This window comes from Heliangelus exortis, chromosome 6 (genome assembly GCF_036169615.1).
Source record: "Heliangelus exortis chromosome 6, bHelExo1.hap1, whole genome shotgun sequence".
NCBI classification, from domain to species: domain Eukaryota; kingdom Metazoa; phylum Chordata; class Aves; order Apodiformes; family Trochilidae; genus Heliangelus; species Heliangelus exortis.
Genome location: NC_092427.1, coordinates 38,707,256 through 38,728,527, shown reverse-complemented (window position 1 = coordinate 38,728,527; position 21,272 = coordinate 38,707,256). Strand labels below are relative to the sequence as shown.

Here is a 21,272-nt window from a genome sequence, read left to right as displayed (position 1 = left end):
TGACAACCATTTCTACTGTAATTACAAACAAATTTCTGAATTTGCCTCCTAACAGCTATGATGCAAAGACATGTGAACTCAGAAGTGCTAGGAGCTCCAGCCTAGAGATCCCATGCAAGAGAGCTCTTCATATGAAGGCTGCAAAAAATATCCTTCTGGGAATCTGTCTCAGGGGGGTAGGGGATGTTGGGCTGCCAAACAGGATCAGAAAGAAAGGGTACTAGGTTTCATTTTTGTTAAAGTAAAACGAAGCAGAGTTTGATTTCTGGTGGGCATCAGGGTGAAAAGGAAAATGCACCTAAACCTTTCTAGCCTCTGAAATAACTCAAAAGAACTATTTAGAGAGAGAAGAAACTGCAGTACTTTTAATCATCACCAGCAGGTCTTTAACCTCACAGGAAACAGAAAAGGAAGGAGAGATTGTAGCATATCCAGAGGGACCAAAGGTCATTCTTCCTTCCCTGAGGATAAAACACTGCATCTCCCCATAAGGACAAATATGCATCTACTCTACACAGCCTGTCACCCACAACAGCCACAGCTCTTCACTGCCACTCCACAGCAGCACACCAGGCTTACATTTGAAAACAGGGATGGGCATGGCAGAGGTGAGCAAGGAACATCATGGACAAAGAAAAAAAAACACCACACTTCCCACAGTGACAGAAGGATTGACCCAAGTCAGACAGACTGAGTGGCCATGTAGTATGTAAACTACATCTTTATTTCTGTGGAGCTGGAAGGTAGGAATTGGGGCTGCTGAAGCACTCCACAGCAGTGCATGCTTCCCAGAGCTCACCAGCTCTTCCCTTCATGGGCTATGGGCAGCTCAGAAAGCCTGCAGTGCTCACAGCAGGACTGAGCTAACCAGGCTGGCTGGGACCATTGCAGGAGGCTGAGAGGACACCGAGCACACACCATCTCTGCCATACCTTTGCATGGGAGTGCAGCACCCTGGCTGAGGGATGGCTGAAGACATCCCTGCCTGAACACATCCCTTCAGACACAGCTGAGCACACTCTTCCATGCACACTTTCTTCACGTTCTTGCAGTCAGTTGCTTCACTTCACTGTCCAACATCTAGCCTAGGCCCTGCCAGAGGACACTGGATGACAGCACAGCTGCAGAGACACCACTGTTAGTGATTAGGATGTGACCTTTTTTCTCTGGAAAGACTGATGACCAACAAGGGCTAGAGGGGCACTCAGAGTAGAAACCTGATTCCCTGAGGGCTCCAGTGCAGAAGAGCCACTTCAGTGACCACACAGGGCTGGTGGGATCTCCTTGCCCTTTCCAGGCCACTGTGTCACTCAGGGAACCAGAAGGTCTCCCTTTTTTCATAGGTAGGAGTGAAGAAGAGGGAGATTTCCATCTCCATCTCTGTGCCTCCAGAGGGAGGGTGGAAATGGACCTTCCAGCGAGGTACCAGAACTGCTAATGAGAAGGCAGAGGGGGAGCTGCAGGCAGACAGAAGGTAGAACACGTGGATGGTCCTTGATGAAGTGCTTCAGGACCTGCTGCTTAGTTTTACTTGCTGGTAATCTCCTTAGGCAGCAAGAAAAAATAAATACTCTGTAAAGCATCTCTTACATGGGATATTATTTAACAAAAAAACCAAACCACACACTGTTCAGTAATAACATTTATAGGCAAAGTATAACTGACAATTTGAAACCATTAAGCGATCAAAACCAGGCAAGAGTGCTGTGGTACCTGCTGGGGTCACACCCTCAGTGCCAAGTCCTGTGCAGAGGTGTGGGGACAGGGGGGCAGGAGCAGGTCACACCTCACCTGGGGACAAACAGCCAAACTCTGGGTTCCCTGCCTAAAAAAATACTTTAAATCCTTGAGCCTTGCCTTATCTTCACCACCTGAGACAGGAACACTTCACAGTCTAAGCTGGACAGCAGTGCCACCAGTGCCTGCCCCTTTGGAAGGCTGGTGGCACTGTCCCCTGGAGACCTTTGGCAAGGACTGGCACCGAAGCTGTTAACTGTCCCTTTGGGAACAGCAGGCTGGGGATTTCACATCTGGGGACACAAATCCCTTTGAGAGAGGCTGAGCTGCAGCAGGGCTGAACAGCTTGAGCTGCAGAGGAGCCAGAGGAATCTCTCACTGCTCCACACCCTGTAAATCCTTTGCTAATTGCTTTATTGCCGTTATTTGTGAGGATAAAGGAAAAGGATTAATTAACTAAGAGAGAAGAGCACACAGCTCCCTCGACAGGCTTCATTAATTGATATGGGAGGGAGAAAAATCAATTAAACTCCTTCACCTTCCTGATCAGCCTGGAAACAAAGCTGTGGCACTTCAGAGGGGGGATTGGGAAGGTAAAAGCAAGCTCGCTCCCAAGCCAGCTGCAAGGAACCCATTCATTCAGCAGTCTGCAGTTTACACCACTGCACCACGGCGGTGTAAATGTGGTGTAAATGCTGGGCTTAGCAGACAGTTTGCAGTTCTGCAACAGGCAGAAGCATAGCAATGTCACTGAGGTGATGCTTCTGGCCACCAACTCTTTAATTTTGATGCTTCACTCTTGGCAGGGAGATACTGTCAGGAAAATACAGCTCTAAAAAGCATCCCAACGTGGACACGGCTGTCCATGACACTGTAAGCCAGCAGATGACTTCCTGCAGTGTCTGGGAAGGAGCAAAGGAAGCAGAAGGGAAGAGAACACTACCAACTGCATGTACCCATACCACTCCTCTGTCTTCTTGAGCCCTTCACACAAATTCAGAGCTAGACCCAGGCAGAGGAATCTACCCAAGATGCCTTTCGTGTGGCACATTAGTTGAAGGAAATGAATGGTCCCCTGGGACAAGGCCTCAGAGGAAGGGAAGTGTTTGATGAATGAGGTTAGAAAGGTCTTGGTGTAGCTGTGTCATGCCTCAGTAAGGGCTCCTCCAGACAAGAATGATAGTGGTTTCCACTGCCTACACAAACAAGGGAGGATATTCAGCATCTGTGTTGCAATGTATAAAAAACAAACAGCAACAACCATCAAAAACCCAGCTCACCCCGTTTCTACAGTTTCATCTGAAGCAATCAGAGCAAACCAGATGCAATATATTCAATTGTTTAAGCACTATAAATCATCACTTTGTGTTAAAAACACAGATGGGGAGAGCTGCACTTATCAACTGGGAATTGCACAATTTGAGTCTGATGTCTTGGGCACTGATTCTTAAGTTTCACTGTTGCTGTCTCCCAGGGACAAATTTACTGGATAAAGGAGAAAAAGAGAACACAGGCACCGAAACAGAGAGGAAAAAATTGCAAAAGAGGACAGAGCAAGCTAATAAATAAAACAAAAGCCTGAAGGGAGAGCTGCTTTGTCAGAATATAAATATTTCCCTTCCCCTTTTATCTTTAATGTGGTGCGAGGAGCTTATTAAGGGGAAGTGCAGCTCTGTCCCTGGAGTCCATCCACGTACCCACATCGGGAGCTCAGCCTGCACTGCCATGCAGACATTAGCTCTGCCCTGCTGGAAACAAATGTAATGTACCAACTAATAACAGGGAAAGCAGGAACCCGCAGGGTTCATCACAACTGATCTTGCTGGTCCTGGTGCTGCTTTACATGAGGGGGCAGCAGGGCTGCCAGGGTCCCAGCTGCAGCCCAGGCTGAACAGAACCTATCTCCCTGGTGCTGCAGTGGTTCTGCTCGGGGAGAACACACGTGGCAGGTGATAACAAAGACAAATGTGGGGTTTGGGTGAATAAAATGAGGGAATGTGTGAGAGTACATATAAAGAGGGACATGCTGTCCTGCAGAGTGACCATGCTGTGCACCAAGACTGGGGGAGAAGTCTGTCCTTTAACCACAGCTCAGCACACAAGTGCTGGGCAGGGAGGACAGTGGAGCATGGAGAAAAATCCTGTATTAGTGTCTCCTCTCTCTTGGAGATCTGGTTTCTGATAATGACTTGGTCCCCCTCTTCCCAGCACTGGCACCAGCCCCTCTGTGCTGGCCCTTCAAGATGTTGCACCATATGGCCACACAAAGCTGTGCTGTCACTCAGAGCCTCCCAGCCAGGAAGGGGACAGTTCCAAATTGCTGCCAGCCCATCCTTTCCCACTATTTCCCTCGCCTCAGCTGTCACAGATACAGGTGTCAACCTGGCTCCTTTACTGCCTTGCTCTTTTCATCTACCCTTAAAAAAATAAATAAAGCAGGGAGAAAAAAAAAAAAAAAAAAAAAAAGCAGCTTTGCATTTCCTCTACTCAGGCCTTAAATTGGAAAAATGAAGGGAATTCATTGTTGGTGCTTGCTGATCCCTCCACCCCTGCTGCTGCACCACTGTGGCCCTTTGAGCATGACAAAATGAGTTCCCCAGGCCTGATTATGCAAGCCACTAATTCCTCCCCACCTCGCAGGGGTGCAGGGCCATACAGTTTGGGTTTACCCAGCTTTTGTTTTTGCTTCTGCTTAGAGATAAACACTTGGCATTTTTGCATTAAAAACGGACCGGATTTTTCTTTTAACTGTATGCTGGTGAAAAGGAAGAAACTGTCACACAGTCTTTTTTGAAGTATTTTTCAGAAAAAAAAAAAGTTAGGATAACATATTTTGGGCTTCCCCCCCATGATGCTTCCAGATGAGCTCCTATCCTGTTTGACTTTTTTTTCCTGCACATTCGAAAATAAGATGACTTCAAATACTACCAATAAACTATTTTCTTGGGAAAATTTTTAACAATTCTTTCCCAAAGTGATTTGGACAAAATGTAACTAACAAAATACATCACTTCCCATCAGTAACTTCAAAGATGGATGAAAGCAATAATAATTTCTTATGCAAACTCTCTACCAGTTCTGGTAGATTTTTAGCTACCACTGTTAGGAAATAAGCCCTCAGAGCCTAGGGAATCCTAGCAAAATATCACTTCTGTGGGCAATGGGCTGCCTGGCTTCGGCTGCAGCTTCCCTGGGGTGGATCAGCACCTCTGGGGGCTTCCTCCCTCCTTCCCTCCCTCCCCACAGCCCTGGTGGTGGAACCCAGAAGCTGAGAGCATCCTAAAGAGAGGGTCAATATCGTTTAAAACAAAACAAAAAACACACAGAAAAAAACCCAACAAAAAACATTAAAAAAACCCATGACACCACAGCTTTAAGACATGCCTTTGAAGCAGATCTAATTTTTTAGATCTTCCATGTTTTAAGCACAGCCTTAGAAATACTTGTTAAACGGAGCCTTTCTTTCTTACTTGGAAAACAAGAGCTCTGGAAAACTTTTGATTAAAATTTGGAAGCTGTTGGGTAGCTATTCCTCAGCTGCTCAGGTTGCTTCAGAAAGCCGAAGCTCCCCGTACCTGCACAGTATCTCGGGAGCAGCGGCTGCAGACTTCACTCACACAGGAGCTGACCCGACCCTTGCGCTGAGTCAGAACCGAACATCAGATGGCGGCACCAGCTCCCACCCCCCCGCAGGGATCCTCACCCAAAGATGGGGCTCTCGTCCCAGTTGAGGTAAAAGCTCCTTAAAGCACTTTGCAAACGCCCACAGATCACCTGAAGGAGCTGCCAGCACCGTCCGAACGCTCTTTCCAGGATTAGCACCCCCCAACCACTGCACCGTGTGGGGCACCCTCCAAGATGCTGGTTTTCCCAGAAACTCACTGTTCAATATTAGTTCTCTCCATTATTCCCCACCCCCTGCAACAGACTTCGCAAAAATAAACCAGGAGAAGGTTGCAGACACCAGCGCTAACATCTCTGCTTCTGCAATTACACTTTAATACCCATCAGCAGCAGGAATTTCAGTTTTGACACCCCGGGCAGAGCCCTGCTTGCCTCCAGGGGTTGGGGGTCAGGGGCACACAGGGCGATGCCACCTCCTGCCTTGCTCCCAGCATCACCTCCTGTCCCATAGGCAGACTATGGATCCCTGCATGGATACCTACAAGGTCATCATTAAACCCACTGCTTTTCTCTCCTGGAGCAGCTGATCAAAATGCAGCTTCCTGGCCAGCTATCAGGTCATGGGTTAAATCCATCGAAGGAAAATAACCTCACCCTAGCAGCAGAGTTCAGCAAAAGCCCCGCAGCAAACCACGTCCAGTTGCACTTGTGTGAGCAAAGCAAATGAGAAACAGAGAGTTAAAACTGGAGCTCAGGTGCTGTAGGTCTCCCCTTGAGGTGCTGAGAGGTTTCCCTTATCTCTAAACTCAAAGGGATGATCTGGAAAAGAGGACCTGCTATTTTTAGAAGTCAAGAGCCAAACAATCTACCACATCAAGCATGTAAGAATTTGGCAGCAAATAAGGATTTGAGAACTCTGAGTATCTTCCCCAGATTGTGCCTGTGGATTACAAAAGGACTGTAAACCTGTTGTAAGTCATGAGCGTTGCCTCAGCATTTTAAATAACTACAAAAGAAAAAAAAATTTCAAAGATTGGTAAAAAAATATTAAATATAAATATATACACATTCACAGAAAGAAGTTGCATGTCCACTGTTCTGAAGCCTGGCAAATAAACAAAATTTAAATAGTGGTCCAGGCAAACAGAGGGTCTGGAAACACCAAGAAGAATTACAGACATTACGTTGCATTTCTCAGCTTTGGGAGGTACAAACCAGACATGTGATGTTATTTCTTTTTAGCCCATATGAGAAAATGTTAGATGCAGCTGAAATCTATGTCAGACAGCAGTGTTTCTTCAGCAGAATGGGATTTCTCTGATGCTTTGCTCCATATGCTTCTAATTATTGCTCAATTCAAACAGCTATTTCTGCATTGACTTGCAGGAATCTCAGAAGGCACCTTCTACGTAGGCAAGAAGCATAGCCCATAAATAATTTCAAAAAGTATTAAAGAGGGGAAGCTTCATAGCTTTTCATTCCAATCTGACTATGTGGTATTTAAATAAACGTCTGTGGCTTTCCAGTAACATAGTAGGAACTCCCAGGTGGCAGAGCTGGGGGAAGAGAGGGAGGAGAGCACTAAACATACTAATGAACATGTAATTAAGAAAATGGGCCCTCATTCCCTCCAGAGACTCCATGAGGAGGGAGCTTATTTGAAGTGCTGCTTTCTGGTTCCCCTCCCTTCAGAGAAGAAAATCAGCCAAGTATCTCCAGCCCTTCAGAGCAGCTCCAAGAGAGCCCAGTCAATGCAGGCTGACACCCAGGGAGAAGTTATCCCTTAGAAACAACAGGGGAAGGGAAAAAAAAAAAAAAGAGTAAAGGAGAGCAAGTATGTGTGATGTGAGTCCACAAACCTCAGGCCCCAGTTTTTCCAGAGAGCTGTCTCCAGGGAGGAGTTTAGCCCTCTGCCCCTTTTCTGGCACAGCATTGCTTGGCTGAAACACTCTGGGGGGCACCACTGCCCAGGGGCTTCCCTGGAAAGAGCAGTTCTCCTTCCAGCAGCATCACCCCCCAGCTCCAGGGCTTGGAGGGGTGCAACAGGCTCATGCAGCAAAGCTTCACATGGCCTCAAAGCAGGAGCCACCTTGGCAAGTGGATCTCCAGGGCAGGACTGGGACCATAGGCAGAAACAATTCCATTTAAAAGTTTAATTGCATCTGGGTTAATTCGTGCGAGCCCATTGGGGAGAGGGAAAATAAAAGTAATTAAAATGTTTGTTTCTCTTTCTAATCCAATTTTGGAAGTGTAGTTGGTTAAGGAAATCTCACCCTAAACACAGGATGGTAGGCATGGTTGGTAATCTAACCATTCATGGGAGTAGGAGAGAGGATTTTGTAAACAGAGGCTTAGGAATTCCTCAGCCTCTTTAGACATCTGGCAGATTCTGTATTGAGTAACAGCTCTTCTTCCCTTGTTTTCCAAGCTTTGGAAACAACATATTCCTGGAGGCTGCACTCATCTTTAGTGAGCCTTAATCCAGCAAAGATAAACCATTTGTCTGAACACCAGGCAGTGGCCTCCTGCCAGGAGGACTGTGAGGTGGCAGAACCATGTCCCAAGAGAGATGGCAACGCTCCCATTATTCAAGGCATTTCAAATTAGACTAAGTTTACCACTAACATGTATAATAGCAGAGTCTATAATGGGCCTCTATCATCTCTTATTTTGGGCTAAATCTGGTTCTTCCTACATAAACAGAGTTTGAGGCTTTGATGAGTATCCTGTTCTGTTTCCATTGAAGCAAGCAAAACCTTACCCATCAACTCAAAGAGAACAAGTGCAAGCCCTCAGTCTGGGCACTGAAGAGGATTTCAGACACAATCTCAAAAAACTGAGCCAGCACAATGCACCCAAACACTGCATCCCTCACAATACTCAGTGTTCACAAATATTGAGGCACCATCTGCAACAAGACAGGAAATTCACACACACACACACCCGAGAAACTTAGCTAGCTTTCATGGAACTGGGACATACCTCAGTCAGCCTCGAGCTGCTAGAGCTGCATACAGAAACACTCCTGGGTGAGAGGCTGAAGGGAGCTGGGTGGCAGATAGGCAAAGAGCACAGCTACATAGGCCTAAGTTGCTGCAGAAAGGTAAAATAACTTCTCTCCTGCTTTTCTACAGGCAGCAAGGCTTTATAGTTGTGCAGGAAGGACCCAGAACTCAGGTGTTAGCACTTCTAATTGTGCAGGAAGGACCCAGAACTCAGGTGTTAGCACTTCTAATTGTGCAGGAAGGACAATTACAAGGACAATCAGGTGTTAGCACTTGTCTCTGGCCTCAGAAACTGAAGGGCAATTTATGGAAGGGCCAATCACACAGGAGGAACAAAATCACTGAGATATGGAGGAACAGGGATGTCTGACGGAGAGTCCAAATTAGGTCAAGGATGTATGGTGTGGAAGAGAAGTCTGGAGGAATATAGTTCTGGGAAGGGGAATCTGAACCACAAAAAGACATTATACAAATTCCTGAAAAAATGTTCCATGGTGCTGGGAGCAAGCAGGGAAGAGCATGCCTGTTTTTTAATTTTTTTAAAATCTGTAATATTTTTCAGGTTATAAAGCAAGTAGTAACTCTGCTAGAGGCTTTTGCAGGCCTGTGAGTCATGTTCATGTGCACTGGGACAAGCTTGGAAGCTGGAACACTCCAGAATCTGGGACTCCTGCAGCACCTGAGGGAAGGTGACCAGCCTGGGGAGCATGGGGCAGCTCCATCCCAAACACTTCTACCCCAGGTGCTGCCCATACTTACATGTCCCCTATCCCAGTGTGCCTGGAAAGGGCCAAAATCAGCCACAGCAGTCTGGGAAGCATCCCAGCACTGTGCCAGGACAGAAGCACATGTTGAGATTTAAAGGACTGGGAAGGAAGATGGGATGTGGTCATGAGACGTCCCCACTGACAGAGCAGGCTCTCCCCACGGATGGAACAAGGAGAGCAGACAGGAATATCATCTTTTCCCCTGGTCTCTGGCAGCTTCCCTTCTTCATACTGTGGTGTTACTGCACCCAGACAGAATGGTGAGAGGGCCTGGCTGCTAACACTGCTGCCAGCAGAAAACTTGTCTTATTAAAAAAGCACCAGGCTTAAGGAAGTGAAATAAGGAGGAACTACCTCCATTTTATACCACAGGGCCTCCTCAACCCTCAAACTGTGAGCAAGCAGACTAACTTGGCTGTAAGGTAACAGAATTGGAAGTGTCACGGAAGGGTTAAGATGTAACTGATGTCCTCACTGAACTGCTGAGTGGGGATGAGCAGATCAGCTTCGGGTTTTGTTTTCTTATTCATGGACCTGGGAGATAAAAGCAATGGGCTGGTAGTCAGTCTTTGTGAACGTTTCCTCATGTTTTCCCCAGTTTGATGGTAAATGTGGAAGGCAGTGCTGCTTCCCTGTCCTTTGGGACACCACTTCATAAGCTAATAATTACCTTACAAATCCATGATGCAACCAGCTTTTACCTCTCTCACTGTGGGAAACCACATCCCCTCCAGCAGTGTCCCTTTCCTTTTGTCACCTGTGCCCTCCCCATATGCTCTTTTCAATCAGTTTCTTATGTCTTCAGTCTCATTTCAAATTAAGGTTCAGTGGTGGGGGGCAGGGGCTTGCCTTCCCCAGCCCCTGCCTGAGATACCAGGCACTCCCCCACAGAGAGGAGATTTCTTTGGTGAGCTCAGATAAGAAGCAGTTCAGAGTAATCTATCAGGCTGATAGAAATGCAAGCAGATGTAGCGCTGTGAATTATTTTATTTCTAATTATGCAAATAATTATGTAAACCAGGCAAATGCATCATTTACCCCCCAGGCTCCTGGCATTTCCCCACTGAGCTCCAGGGAGTGCAAAATTTCGATGTTCTTAGCTCAGCAGCCTGCCCGATCATGCCAGGCTGGCTGTAAGTACCCTACAAAAGGTTCAGGTTAGAAGTGTCCTGGAACTTACTCAGTGAATGTAGCTGGGACAAACCTCCCAGGGCAGCAGGAACGCCCCTCAGGCCCCACCAGCGGTCTGCCAGCCGGGGGGTGGGGGAAGAAGAAGGGGGAGCGATGGGCTTTGTTCTGCTGAGGGCAAGGAGGGCTGGGAGCCCTGCAACAGGTAATCTGAAAATGCTCACCCCCAGGCACCCAAAATAAGCGGTGGGGTGGGGAGGGGGTGTTTTGTTTAGATTTCCCTCCCCCCATGGGAAGAGCTCTCTATCAGATGGGAGAGGAAACAAGGAAAATTATACTGGCACTGTCTCAGGAGGCTTTAAAACAGGAGGAAAAGCCATCATGTAGGGATGCCACTCCTCACTAACTTGGTTTGGAAATTGAACTGGATTTATTTTTCAAAGTGAAAAGCCAGATAATTGATTGTTCCTAAGAACTCCTGCCTATCTGCAGCAGTCTAGCCAGAGAGCTGCAGAGTTGGTACCAACACCCTGCTGTAAATCTGTTCTTGACCTTGCCAGGACCTCGCCAGTGAAGGTTTGCTGCTGACAGACCCTGGGGGATGGACACTCGGAACACTGCTGGCTAGGAGATTTTGAGAGAAAACCTTTTTTTAACTGCTACGTGGCTGCAGTGGACAATCTCTGCAAGGCTGAAAGTCTAGCACAGCACATTTGTTCTGGGTGGCTGCTAACCTGGCTGAGGTGGCTGCCTGTGCTCATGTGCTGATGAGAATCCCTCCTGTTGTCAGGAAATTTAAGTAATTTTGCAGGCTGACACTCATGAATTGATATGGAGGTAAAAAGAGCAGACGAGCACAAGTTTGCTGCTTTGTTAAATATGTCTGGTGCTACTTACAGAGGTTCTGGATGCCTTGGGGTAACCTGTGTTCCAGAATCCTGGATTTTGCTTCTGCTTTTCTTTTATTTCTTAGTGATTATGTCCCATCTCCCAGTGGGTCAAGCGGGAAAAAAAAAAACTTTGGAATTTGGTAACACACCCAAGAGACTGACTTCTTCCATCTTAGTAAATCCTGTTGCACATTCCTGCCATCTGGGGTGGCCTAGCATCATTCCATGAGATAAGCTTACTCTCTTCTCATCTCACGGGGCAGAAAGTTTGCAGTTGCTTTATTTTCTCTGCATTGTCATTGCCCACCAGTGAAACATCTCCTCTCACCCAATGTTCTTCACAGTTAATATCACAAAGTGCTTTGCAGATTAAGTCAGCGACAAACTGAAAAATAGAGGCTTTAAGGTGATTCTTGCTCAACAGCTCATGGAGTGCTGCAAAATGATGGGATGGGGAGAGGAAAAAAAAAAAGAAACAATTGGAAAAAATAGTCTTTTTGAAGGTTACTAACAGCCAGGGAATAAACAACAGAGTAGCCAACTTCATGTACGTTTGTACCATGAGAGGTTATTTAGGTGAAGAGTATCACAAAAACCTGCTCAGTCACTAAGCATAGAAAAGTGAGGAATTCAGATAACAAGCCTCAGCAAACAGAAAAACTGAAGTTCCTCCAAGGTGCTCTCAAACAGCTGTACCTGAGCACAGAGAAAAGGTTTGCCTCTCTTCCAGAAGCAACCACGAGTGGCTAGTCCTGCCCATACATATGTTGGAGGGTTATGATTATTTTTAAAAACACACCAACTTTAGAGGAGTAAATGTATTTTAATTAGCCTGTTTATAACTGTCAACCTTTCCTAACAAATGGAACAAAAGCTGCAGCTCCGTGGTCACACTGACATGAGGACACATTGATCCTGAGCAGGAGATGAAACATTTGTCGAACAACAGCTTTTGGGAGTTCCCTGAGCCAAACCCTGCTCTTCTGAACTGCCCTGGAGGAGGGCACAGATCGAGGTATTTGCTTAGTCACTAACAGCAGCCCAAATCTGAGTCAAGGAGTAAAAATAAGATTGCACCTCAAAGCAGAACTGTGCCGCACCAGCCCCACCGCTGGTCAGCCCAGTAACAGCCCCCTGCCCATCGCCTCCTCCCTGGGTGCAGGCTGGGTGCTCCCGCACGGGAACCGCTGCGTTTCTACAGCCTTTACACTTCTCTGACGGGGTTGCAGCAGTACAGGTGGGGGGGTTAAAATTTCTCCTCCTTGCTTAGGTAACACTGGACGTTTCAAAAAAAGCTGCCTTCCCCCAGCTACCGCTTAGATCCGCATGAATAAAGCATTCATTCTGCCAGCGAAAGGCAACGGTCATGCTGCGATAACAAATCAAAACGCCAAGCCGGGGGGGTTTAAGGCGCTCAGACACGAACATCCCGACAGCGCAACCAGCTCATTACACAAATACACAGGGGCGATGCTTTTTCTTTTCTCCTCTGCGCCCCCCCCTTTCTTTTTTTTTCTCCCTCTTTTTTTTTTTTGTTTTTTTTTTTTTTCCTTTTTTTTTTTTAACTCGATGCCCAGGCAGTTGTTTGCACTTCCAGAGCCTGCTCAGAAGGCAGCCAGTTGGTTTCAGTTGGGTCGGGCCACCCTGAGCGAACCGGCGGGACAGCCCCCGCCCTGCCCGGCACAGGGAAAAGTTATTCACAACTTGGCCCCCCCGCGCCGCGCCGGCACCGCCCCCGGGCACGCCCCGCCCCCTCACCGGATTGGCGGGTGGGAGCTGCCAGGCCCCGCCCCTACCGCGCTTTGTGAATGGGGCCGGCGGCGGGGGCGGAGCCCTGCGCGCGCCCGCGCGTATATGGGTCTTTTTTGTGCCGTGGCGGCCCCGGGCCGGGAGCGGCGGAGATCGGCAGAGAACGGCACAGCACAGCAGAGCCCCACCGAACCGAACCCAGCCCAGCCCAGCCCAGCGGAGCCGACACGACCCGAGCCGTGCCGAACGGAGCGGAGCGAGGCGGAAAGCGGACGGCTGCCCCGGACGCACAGCCCGCAGCGGCGCCCCTCGGGAGCGGAGCCCAGCACAGCCGAGCTGCGGGGAGGATCGCGCAGTAATTGGATTTTAAAAGTTATTTAAGCCCCGGAGTGAAGGACACGGCTCAGCCGGGCGCGGCAATAATCCGTTTAGCCCGTAACATAAAGCTCCGGGGCCGCGCAGCCGGGCGGGGAGCGCCGCCGCAGCCGCCGGACCCTGCGCGGAGCTGGCCGGAGCCGCCGCCGGGCTCCGCGCCCGTCCCCTGTCTCACCGTCTCCGGCGGGAGAAGGAAAGTTCGGCCGGGGGAAGCGCCGACCCGCCGGAGCCGAGGCAGCAAGTGTCGGAGGTCCGACGCGGAGCCGCCGCTGTTCCGCGCCCCTGCCCCGCGGAAGGGCCCCCTCGGGCGCTGATGCCCTTGGGGATCTGAGGGACTCCCCGCGGCTCCCCGGACCCTGAGCGCCCCGGCGATGCGGTCCGGAGGAGCAGGAGGAGGAGGCGGCGGCTGCCCCTGGGTGGGCCTGGCCGCGGTGCTGGCCGCCCTGCTGGGGACCCCCGCGGGCGCCTCGGGGCAGCAGTACCACGGCGAGAAGGGCATCTCCGTGCCGGACCACGGGTTCTGCCAGCCCATCTCCATCCCGCTCTGCACGGATATCGCCTACAACCAGACCATCCTGCCCAACCTGCTGGGCCACACCAACCAGGAGGACGCGGGGCTGGAGGTGCACCAGTTCTACCCGCTGGTCAAGGTGCAGTGCTCGGCCGAGCTCAAGTTCTTCCTCTGCTCCATGTACGCCCCGGTCTGCACCGTGCTGGAGCAGGCCATCCCGCCCTGCCGCTCCCTCTGCGAGCGGGCCCGGCAGGGCTGCGAGGCCCTCATGAACAAGTTCGGTTTCCAGTGGCCCGAGCGGCTCCGCTGCGAGAACTTCCCCGTTCACGGCGCGGGCGAGATCTGCGTGGGCCAGAACACTTCGGACGCTCCTCCGGGGCCCGGCGGGGCGGCGGGCCGGGGGGCCACTGCCCACCCCACGGCTGGCTACCTCCCCGACTTCCTCACGCCGCCCCAGCCCCCCGCCGGTTTCTCCTTCTCCTGCCCCCGGCAGCTAAAGGTACCCCCGTACTTGGGGTACCGGTTCCTGGGGGAACGGGACTGCGGGGCCCCGTGCGAGCCGGCCCGGCCCAACGGGCTCATGTACTTCAAGGAGGCGGAGGTGCGATTCGCCCGGCTCTGGGTGGGCGTCTGGTCCGTCCTCTGCTGCGCCTCCACCCTCTTCACCGTGCTCACCTACCTGGTGGACATGCGGCGCTTCAGCTACCCCGAGCGGCCCATCATCTTCCTCTCGGGCTGCTACTTCATGGTGGCAGTGGCCTACGCAGCAGGGTTCCTGCTGGAGGAGCGGGTGGTGTGCCTGGAGCGCTTCTCTGAGGACGGCTACCGCACCGTGGCCCAAGGCACCAAGAAGGAAGGCTGCACCATCCTCTTCATGATCCTCTACTTCTTCGGCATGGCAAGCTCCATCTGGTGGGTCATCCTGTCCCTCACCTGGTTCCTGGCTGCTGGCATGAAGTGGGGACACGAGGCCATCGAGGCCAACTCCCAGTATTTCCACCTGGCCGCCTGGGCTGTGCCCGCTGTCAAAACCATCACCATCTTGGCCATGGGGCAGGTGGACGGGGACGTGCTCAGTGGGGTGTGCTACGTGGGTATCTACAGCGTGGACTCCCTGCGGGGCTTTGTGCTGGCACCCTTGTTTGTGTACCTCTTCATTGGCACTTCCTTCTTGCTTGCTGGCTTCGTCTCCCTGTTCCGTATCCGCACCATCATGAAGCACGACGGCACCAAGACGGAGAAGCTGGAGAAGCTGATGGTGCGCATCGGGGTCTTCAGCGTCCTTTACACGGTGCCTGCCACCATTGTCCTGGCTTGTTACTTCTATGAGCAGGCCTTCCGAGGCACCTGGGAGAAGACGTGGCTCCTCCAGACCTGCAAAACCTACGCTGTGCCCTGTCCCAGCCACTTTGCTCCCATGAGCCCGGACTTCACTGTCTTCATGATCAAGTATCTCATGACCATGATTGTTGGTATCACGACTGGCTTCTGGATCTGGTCTGGCAAAACCCTTCAGTCCTGGCGACGCTTCTACCACAGACTGAGCACCGGCAGCAAAGGGGAGACGGCGGTATGAGGCCCCCCTAATCCCCTCTGGAGCGCACACACACACGTGCAGAGGAGAGGGACACCCAGCAGGCAATGGCTCCCTGGAGGGGGGGGAGGGGGGGAGCTTCTCCAAACTATTTCTTTGTCACAGGCAGTTTAAAAAAAAAAATATTGGTGTAAAGGATCAGAGGGACTGTGTCCAATATGTCCAGCTAAGTGGAAGAGCACAGAAGAGGCCAACGGGGGGATAAGGAAGTACTTTACCCACTAGAAGTCTCTCTACCTCTCTCTACCTCTGTCAGGAAAAAACCGAAATAAAACAGAAACAAGTAAAACCATCCTGCTTTGCTTTGGACCGGAGGGAGGGGCAGCCAGATCTGTTCAGCAGTAGCCAAACCCTCTCTGAACTGCTGTGGTCCAGCCGGAGCTCAGCGCCCGAGCTGGAGCCACCACGTGAGTACCACACACCAGCAACAGCCCAGACCCTGCTGGGGAGACGCCTCTGCTCTGCCAGCTCACAAGTTCTTTTTTTACCTCAGTCATACCTGTTTCAATTGTTTGAAAGTGAAAATTCGGCCCTCAGTCTGTTCTTGCTGCTGTGTGGAAGGAGGGGGTCGGTATTGCATACCCTGAAAAGAAATGACTTGTTGCTTTTCAGCAATAGGCTTTTCCCCCTTGCCTTTGTTCTAGGAGACAAAGGGTGAAACAAAAGTGTTTTCTATGTAGAAAGGCATAAGCATGGGATCGGTTTTTATGGGCAAACTAACAAAAAGAAGTCGTTGAGGTTCACCCTTGGATGTGAGGAGCTCGCAGAAATAAAACATTCCTTTTATGAAAAAAGGAGGAGGCAGGATGTTCCCCTACCCTTCAGCATGGGTCGCTTTTCTGAGCCCAAAGAAACACAAGACTTAGAGGGTAAGAAGAGCATAACTGAAAGCATCTGCCAAAACAAGAGCCATTAAAATATGGAATGTAAAGATAGGATTTTTTTTTTTCTTCCCATAAACCTGCTTTCTCTCCTGCTTTGCTGTGGGCTCACTGCAGTTAAAGTCCATACACAGATGGCTTCTGGGGACAGCAGGAATCCTTTTGGCTCCTGGTGAACCCTTTGCCTGCTCCTCAGGTTACCTGCACTGCATGGCAATGATTTTGGGTGCAGGAAGGGGCTGAGGCTCCCAAGCAAGCAGTTACTGCAAATGAGGAGCCTTCTTTCAGCTGAAATACAACTGGTTAAGTTTCCAGTGATCATGTCTTGGAAGGGAAGGCATTAAAAAATTTATCACCTAATGCATCATTTTCTTTTTGAAATGTGACAGATTTTTCTATTCTGAAATTTCTATGTTGACTTGCTCTTTTTTTTTTTTTTTTTTCTCTTCCCCTACTTCTTTACCTTTATATTCACCGGAGGGTCGTTTTTATGAGTGTGCGTGTGTGTGTGTGTGTGTGTATTCTTGCCTAAGGACAAAATAGGAAAGTCTGGATTTTTAGCAAGTCTCCACCCTTTAGCTGCTCTTCATTTTTGGGGGGAAAAGTGTCTGGAATGAAAATTAAAAAGAAAAAAAACCTGTTAAGGTGGAGGGGACAGACTGCTGCTGTCTGAGAGCATACCAGTAGTCTGAGCACAAGGAATTGGGCCCACCAGCCAAATCCTTCAGTCAATCTGATCTCACACTTGCAGGGCTTGGGATTATTGTCTTCTATAATGTGCACGTGGATGACTAAGATAAAAACAACCATGTAAGACAAGTGCAGTATGTATATTTTGTAAATCTTGGTTTTGTAAGAAAATGTATTTATGTTTTTACTTGATTTTTTTTGGAAGGTCTGTATGAGGGCCTGCTTCATCCCATGTACAGATCACTAAATAAATAATTTTTAATACAAGAGTTCCAAGAAGTTCTTTCACTCTTTGAAAGCTCAGAGCTGCCCCCCCCCCCCCCCCCCCCCCCCCCCCCCTTCTGGAGCCTGCTGAGTGGCATCTTCCCTGCTACTTTGTTGTGGCAGACACAAGAGCCTTTTGGGCGAATAAGCTGTGAATAAATATACTGACCAGAAGCTCAGGTGTGACTTGAAACTGGCCTTTTTGATCACATTTTGAGAACATTTCAAATGCTTGCCTTCACTTGAGGTACTTGCATCCTTGCCAAGTTTTCTTACAGGCTCTGCCCCTAGCTGAGGGCAAGCTGATAAACCAGTTTCCTTATCTAGGAAAAAAGGATAATGCTCTCTTCCCATTCCAAAGGGACTTTGGAATTGATTGAGAGTGAGAACTGGAGGATGCTACAAGTGCTGTAAATTAATTCCTGGCTTTGAGGGATGGAGTGTTTTAGGGAAACACTAAGGACTAGGTCCTTTTCAATAGCTTTCAAAGGGCAGTGTTTTGAACTGGCTTTTTTCTCCTCCAGCACCTTTGCTATCTCCAGTTTTCTCCAGGTGACTTTTACTTTAATCTTAATAGCTACCCTGAAGCCTATAGACTTTCTTACCACAGTCATCTGAAGGCTGATAGCTTCAATGGAAGGGGGTATTTTATTTCATTTTTCAAACTGAAATGAGTGTTTAGAACTCAAGCTGCTGCTACAATCATGGAAAGTGTTCCTCCAAACAGAGTTTTATACCTGTGACATGATGATAGTTTACAGCTTCTCTCTTCTGACGATTTCAGCCAATTTATTTGGTACCTTGCCTTTCCTCTGCCCCAAACTATTGCTATACCAAAATTTAAGTTACAGAACAGAGATCTAAGATGCCTTAGCTGGATGGCAGCTGTGGTTGCAGTGCAATGCTGTTCCATTTACTAAACTCAGTGTGCAATAGTTGCACTTTCTCTCAGGGCACTGTTTTATTGGGATACTGTGCTCTCAAACATAACCTTTTGCATTTCAGGCGCACAAACAGGTCTCACGCTGCCTCTCCAGAAAAGTCACATCTTTTATTTAAACACATCTCTAGCTGCTCCCCAGAATCCCTCACTTGTCAAGTTGCCTTTCTGAAAAGGCCTTTGCTTTCCTGCCAGTCAGGCGGCTTCAAATTGCTCCAGGACACGAGCCTTGCTGCTGGCTGCTGAGGGGGGTTCATCCCCCTCTCTTAGGAAACCTGAGCCTTTCTATAAACATTTCCTCTCCTTAATCCATCAGTGCCGGCCAGAGGGATGGAAGGGCTGGAAAGGGAGGGGAGCAGCAGTGTGGCTGACACCCCTTCTCTCTGCACCCACAGCCACCCCTAAACAAGCAACTAATCCTTAATCTACCCAGGACAGCAAAGCCCACAGCTCATGCAGCAGCGTCACTGCTCCTCTCCCCACTCACCACCCCTCCTCGCTAGCTGGGTGAGAAATGTGTTGAGGTGTGATGGCTGCTTTTTTGTCCATATGTGGAAAAACTTGAACAGATTTTTTTTTTTTTTTAAAGTCCACAAGGCACATCTCAAAGGAAATGTTGCTGTTTCTACCAGAAACCACTAAAGCTGGATGCTTTTATTTCTCTACTTCCTATTAGGTAATTCTGGATTTGAAGTCACTTACAAGAAATACTCAAATCCAGGGATTTAAGTTGATCTTTAAAATTTGAGATTGGAGATGAAATTTGATGCTGGTGTAAAGTAAAAGCAACTGCTACTCACTTTTGAGCAGATGTGACTCACATCAAGACTGAATTTGCTCACAGTGGAAACAATTTGGAGAATTTAAAGTAGAGATAGCGTCTGGCCTTCTGGAATAAAAATCTATCACCATTCTGATAACAAAGTAGCAGTTACTTTCATAATGGAGAACAATTTTAAAAATCTGTGAATCTGTCTTGAAAAAAAGAGGAAAAATAAGCCCTTGCTAGCCTTTGCAAATTGCTGCAAAGTCACTTCTCTTTGACTAATGTTTAAGTCTACTTCCAGTTAACATTTTTATAAGTTTAAGGAGAAGCTTTCCTACCTCTCAACTTTGGCCCTTGTCTTAGCGGCATTTTTTGTTCACAAGACTGGCAAGTAATAGTTACTGTTGATCAACACCCCTGTAAGTTTAGAGCACATATACTACATTTTCATGAATAACATATAACACTGGTTTTTCAGTTTCACAGATGTTTGTGTTCTTCCCTAGAAGAAAGTATTATTTCAGGCAGTTGAACAGGAGGCCTCAACAGTTCTAAAGTTCACAAAAAACAACAGCAACTGAATGTTTTCCTCTGCAGAAAAAGTGCTTTTATAACATGTCAGTGTTTGTTTGGGTTTATTTTTGGTGGAATACCCACACCAAGGATTGCATGTTTTTGTCTTAGTACTTCACCCACAACCAATAGCTTTGCATGGAAGTCAAAAACCACACATCTCCCTGCTCACCAACTGGCAACAGTAAACACTATTTGTAATTTCACATGGGTTTAGAAACCAAATTACTAGCTTGTATCTCCAAGAAGTCTATTTTTTTTTCCTGCATCTGATTCTTACTTCCTCCCAGACCCCACAGGTCCTTTGTATACACCCTGCTCTCCCACTCTTGCTCTCTGCTCCTTTTTTTCAGAACCGTGATTCCAGCTGAAAGAAATTTAGTCTGTTGCTTGGAGAGGCAAAGACAACTCTGAATCTTTCAGCACAAGGAGTGCTCACTGAGATAGACTATTGCCAAGCCTGTTCTATATAAACCAGGATAATTGTTTCATGCCAACACGAGTGTGTGGTTTTGGCAGCTACAGCACTGCACAGGGTAATATAGAACTGGGAGAATAAATACAGCGCATGGCGAGTTCCCAGATGCCCTGCTTAGAACTGATCGATTTTGACAAAAATTATGCCCAAACTGCAGAACTGAAATATGTGCTCTGGGGTCTGAGACTGCTCTGACAATCAGTTCATGCTGCAGTCAGAGGAGGACGGGGAGAGTTTTGACTCTGCTAAGACCTGAGGCCCAGCACTGCCTGGGTGGGGTGGCTGGGCATCGTCTCACAGACAGCCTGACTGTGCCAGGAAACCATGGCACTGGGATAAATGAGGATATGGGTAAAAAACAGGAATAAACAGGGCCTCCAGCACAATTTTTAAATAACAATTGACTATAAGGTTATTCCCACTGTGTGTTTCTTTTCCTCGGTGTTGACATACAGAGAGGCTTCAGAGAAAGCTTGTGGTGAAGAGAGAATTCTGACAGGAGTTGTAGCAGAAGAAAAACATGTTATCTGGCTCAGATGGACACACAAGGGTGTTCCAGCAAGCAGGCATTAAGCTCAGGTTTGGAAGACAAGTGCCTGATTACCTGCACTGGCACAGATGGTGAACAGACCACTTAAAACCAGACTTTCAGCAGGTACATGGAAAGCACCTTCCATAAGCACTTGAATTCCCAGCTGCAGGTCTTGGTAATTGACTGGAAAATCTCATCTCTGTTTCTGACTCTTTGCCCTTAAAACTGGAGTAGTGGCACTTCCCTATATTATAGGAATGAGAAGAAACACCCTCCAAATTAGAAGGAATTAAATACAAAGATGCCAGGGTTTGCACAAACACCTTCATCCGATGTGTCCCATAAGCTGATGTTTTGCAACTAGGTCCCATTCCAGACAATGCAAAATTACCACCAGCAAGAATAAATTATTTGCATGTCTTCTGTTGTCTTACCTAAACCTAGGCAGGTAGGGCACATGCATTGACAGGAATATCACTCTATCTAGGGCTCTAATATAAGGTGTGAGAGGGAATAAAGACACAAGATAGGTAATTAGAAGATTACACTGAACTGGGCATGTATGAAAATCATCAGCTGTTGAGTACAGCCAAACAAGACAGACAGACCTGTGTTATCCTGGAGCTGGACACAGCAGCGGCAAGGACTTGAGCCACCTGTGCAGGTGCTGTACCCTGCTTAGCTCCTCCTGTGCTCCCCCATCTCTCATCTGCTACAGTCTCTAGACACAGTAATTACAAAGGTGCTACTTGACACCTCTGCTGTCCC

The 21,272-nt window shown here is 48.5% G+C and overlaps 1 protein-coding gene across 1 annotated transcript; it reads left to right on the top strand.

Moving 5' to 3' along the window:
- The first annotated feature begins 13,000 nt into the window (after positions 1-13,000).
- FZD7 (frizzled class receptor 7) lies at positions 13,001-17,220 on the top strand. The gene has a single exon (XM_071747979.1). It carries the CDS (start codon positions 13,647-13,649, stop codon positions 15,360-15,362), a length of 1,716 nt encoding a protein of 571 aa, XP_071604080.1. The 5' UTR covers positions 13,001-13,646; the 3' UTR covers positions 15,363-17,220.
- Positions 17,221-21,272: the final 4,052 nt, after the last annotated feature.

What these genes read in the sequence shown, in the direction of transcription:
- FZD7 (XM_071747979.1), top strand. Translation starts at nt 13,647, where the DNA reads ATGCGGTCCGGAGGAGCAGGAGGAGGAGGCGGCGGCTGCCCCTGGGTG.